This window comes from Phalaenopsis equestris, unplaced genomic scaffold (genome assembly GCF_001263595.1).
Source record: "Phalaenopsis equestris unplaced genomic scaffold, ASM126359v1 Scaffold001284, whole genome shotgun sequence".
Classification (NCBI taxonomy): domain Eukaryota; kingdom Viridiplantae; phylum Streptophyta; class Magnoliopsida; order Asparagales; family Orchidaceae; genus Phalaenopsis; species Phalaenopsis equestris.
This window is the reverse complement of record NW_018165723.1, coordinates 1816-5253: the sequence shown is the minus strand read 5'-3', so window position 1 is coordinate 5253 and position 3438 is coordinate 1816. Positions and strand designations below refer to the sequence as shown.

Genomic DNA, 3438 nt, shown 5'->3' with positions numbered 1-3438 from the left:
CACATCTCTCTCACTAAATAAGCTAACTGTTTCATGCGATTACAGGAGTGCATAGGTTCATTTATAGCTCGAGTGCATTGGTTCATTTATAGCTTGAGTGCATCGTTTCATTTACAGCCTTGCTCATCTGAAGGCTATGGTGACAATGCTAGCAGAACGCCTGTTATGGAGAAGAAAGCGAAAGTGGATGCTTTGAAAATAAAGGCAGAGGTAAAATTCTATTTAACTAAAATAAAAGAATAGGGAAATTTACATACAAACCACCCAACTAAAATAAAAGAATAGGAAAATTTACATATCTCTGTCTTCAAGGAATTGACTGGGTTCTCGAGCGTCTGCGCACAAGCATTTAGTGTGTAAAAAGTACATATTTTAGTGTAGATTGTGATTTTAAATTGTTTGGCAGAAAAGCATAATCAAATGAAACCTTCATTTCTTTGTTCGCTCCAGTTAACAAAAACCTAAATCAGCCTAAAAACTATAAATCAGATCTGCAAAACTACATCAATGTTTGTAAGATTTCCACAGTTCTGAAGCTGGTAGCGGTCACTAGCCAAATTGCTAAACGGATAGAAAGCTACATGACAAAAAATGCAACGAAATTAGTATGCTATATAATGAATCAAGAGCAGAAATGGCATGAGGGTAGCATAAACGTGACAAAAAAAAGATGCAGAATATGAACATAGAAGCGGGGAGCAGCGACTATAAAAGTTATGGTGAAAAAAAAAATACTTTAATTGTTGAAAAAGGAAGAATGCAAAGACGATAACGAACCTGAAGATAAAGACAAGAAAAGGAAGAAGAAAAAATTATAGAGAGAAAACCTCATGGTTTAGCAGCTAGGAAAAATGAGTCATCTCCACTGAGGATTCCATCAATCATCCCCAATTTACACAAGGTTAAATATTCATAATAGTAGCCACAATTTCATATATATTCTAAACCTCATTATATTAACATAAAGAGAAGCATGTTCAATTGTGAAAAATTAAATCAAAACACAGGAATGACAATTGTAATAATAATGACATAATCATGTTACACTAAAGACTAACTATAATAAAAGAAACACTCAAACGAAGTGTTCGAGATGAAAAATGTAAATATCACCTACAATTAGGAAAACTAGAAATGCACCAAATACTTTGAAAGAATGTACTTTTATGATGTCCATAATAAATGTTTATTCAAATCCAAAATAAACATGATTTATCATCCATAAAAGCTACTTTACTCCAATCATGCTCCTGCTATCGCATCAGCTATCCGTTCCCTTAGTTCTGCCATTTTGCTTGCACCTTCCCCGTCAACAGTGCAGGTGGTTGAAGCATCATCCTCCACTTCCGTGAAAGACTGACCTAAACGGTATTCAAAGGCTTCTACAGGCACATTTTCTTCATCTTCTTCGACCGAATGGAAGTCGATATCGTTACGTGAGTGATGTCTTCTAATGTAATTATGGAGGGTCATTGTAGCAAACACAATTTGTACCTGCTTGGAGAAATTGTAGGGAGGCATATCACGGAGTATCACCCATTTCTTTTTCCACACACCAAAAGTCCTCTCTATTACACTACGTAACGATGAATGTCTTTTATTAAACATTTCTTTTCTGCCTCGTGTAATGTTGTTTACACGTGCAAAATCTGGTATGTGATATCTCGTGTCAGGAAATGGTTTTAGATATCCTCGTTGCAATGGGTAACCAGCATCGACCAAATCGTATTTGCCTGATAAATCAAACAATTAATATGAAGCTTCAAGTTGGACATTCATTGAGCTCAATCCCAAGCGTACCTGTAGGTGGATGTGGAAATTTAGTATTGGGATCCCGCGTCGCAGATTTAAAAACTTGACTGTCATGCGCGCTGCTCTCCCAACCAGCCTTAAGAAAAGTGAAACACAGATTGAAGTCACAAACGGCCATGACATTTTGGGTGGGGCTACCACAACGGCCGATAAATGCAACCTTATCATTATATGGGATACGTGCGTCAACATGTATCAATCACGCCGATGCAATCCTATTTGAGTTAATGTTAGTATCTACATATCATTGGAAACTAACAAAATTAACTATATTGCATTCGATAAAATACCTTGAAGAAGGGCATATATCGCGCATCCTTCGATATCTCAGCAGGTGTTTGCTCGAACTTATAATCTATGGGTCTAATGGCATGATAGGACAGACTAACAAGTGCACTCAATCCGATTGAGAAGTACTTGCTTATTGTTTCAGATGAGTGCTGAAACCGCTCCATCGCTCCTCGCATTGACTCATTTTGGGATAATATAAATAATGTTATTGCGAGCACCTCACGTGGAGTGGTCCTCGAAGATCCATGAAGGTCGTGAGCTCCCATGAGTAATTCCAGAAGATCGATAAATATTGTCTTCCTCATTCGAAACATATTAAAAAATCTTGTTGGGTGCCCCGCAAGCAACTCTCCAACCCATTTATCACCAATATATGAAGATGTCATGCATGGCGATCGATCAATGTACGCGTTGTAGTACTCGTGCATCAAACATATTACCGTCAGAAACATCCCTTTCCGCTTTCTTCTTCGTGAGTCAATGTGATCCTCTATTTGTCTTCTTCTATTTGCATTCATGGTGATTGTTATCCCTCTGTATAAATAGATTGACAAGTGCATGAGAGTTTGAGACATAAAAAAGAGATGTTTGTATATAATTAGAAATGTACAACAGATTCGACAAGTACAACTCTTGAAAAAAAGACAAATAATGCAGTAAAAATATTCTAGTGATAAAAAATATAACATAACTTAAATGTTCAAGTGATCATAAAAGATAATGCAGTAGAAAAGTTCTAAGGATGAAAAATATAAAACATCTCAAATATTTATGCGATTATAAAAACGTCGAATAAATGCCACTCTGCAGGCGGTTGACATCTTCACAAAGATATCTCTACGGACCGGGTCCTCTATTAATTTTGCTGCGAATAGATATAAATCTTCGTCTGCATAAATTTCGGGCTCGATAGAGCTTGATTGAGAAGCCTGACATTCTTCCTTGAAACAAGAAACCGACTCGGATAGCTCGAGTCTGAGGGAAGAAGCACCAGATTTTCTTTTACCAACAACCTTTGGACGTTTAGAACGAGACATTGTTTCATATTCGTTCTGATCTGGGCTGGGGACATCAATGAAATCAACTGATTCTCCGGGGGTTCTCAAATTCACGGCATTGCCAGCGAACCCTGTCTCGCTTGGGCTGCATGCATAGGTCCCCGTTGCAACCACGCCTCCAAACATGCGATCGAGTTTTTCCTCAAATTCAGGCTCTATTCCAGAAAACTTAAACTTCTTTGCAGCGGGCACCACCTACATGGAATTTGATAAACACCCAATTAATAATAAACATATGAAGATACAAAATTACAAAGTGTATAAAAAATTCTCACCG

The 3438-nt window shown here is 37.4% G+C and overlaps 1 protein-coding gene across 1 annotated transcript; it reads right to left on the bottom strand.

Annotated features, from left to right (window-relative positions):
- Nucleotides 1-1242: 1242 nt before the first annotated feature.
- Nucleotides 1243-2621, bottom strand: LOC110033778. Its single transcript, XM_020737873.1, has 3 exons — nt 2103-2621; nt 1801-1972; nt 1243-1733 (listed from the first exon to the last, which is right to left on the bottom strand). The coding sequence occupies exons 1-3, from the start codon at nt 2619-2621 to the stop codon at nt 1243-1245; spliced, it is 1182 nt and encodes a 393-aa protein (XP_020593532.1).
- Between the last annotated feature and the right edge of the window lie 817 nt (nt 2622-3438).

What these genes read in the sequence shown, in the direction of transcription:
- LOC110033778 (XM_020737873.1), bottom strand. Translation starts at nt 2,621, where the DNA reads ATGAATGCAAATAGAAGAAGACAAATAGAGGATCACATTGACTCACGA. An exon ending in GATATATGCCCTTCTTCAAG is followed by an intron (nt 1,973 to 2,102) that starts GTATTTTATCGA and finishes TATAATGATAAG; the next exon opens with GTTGCATTTATCGGCCGTTG. An exon ending in ATTTCCACATCCACCTACAG is followed by an intron (nt 1,734 to 1,800) that starts GTACGCTTGGGA and finishes TTGATTTATCAG; the next exon opens with GCAAATACGATTTGGTCGAT.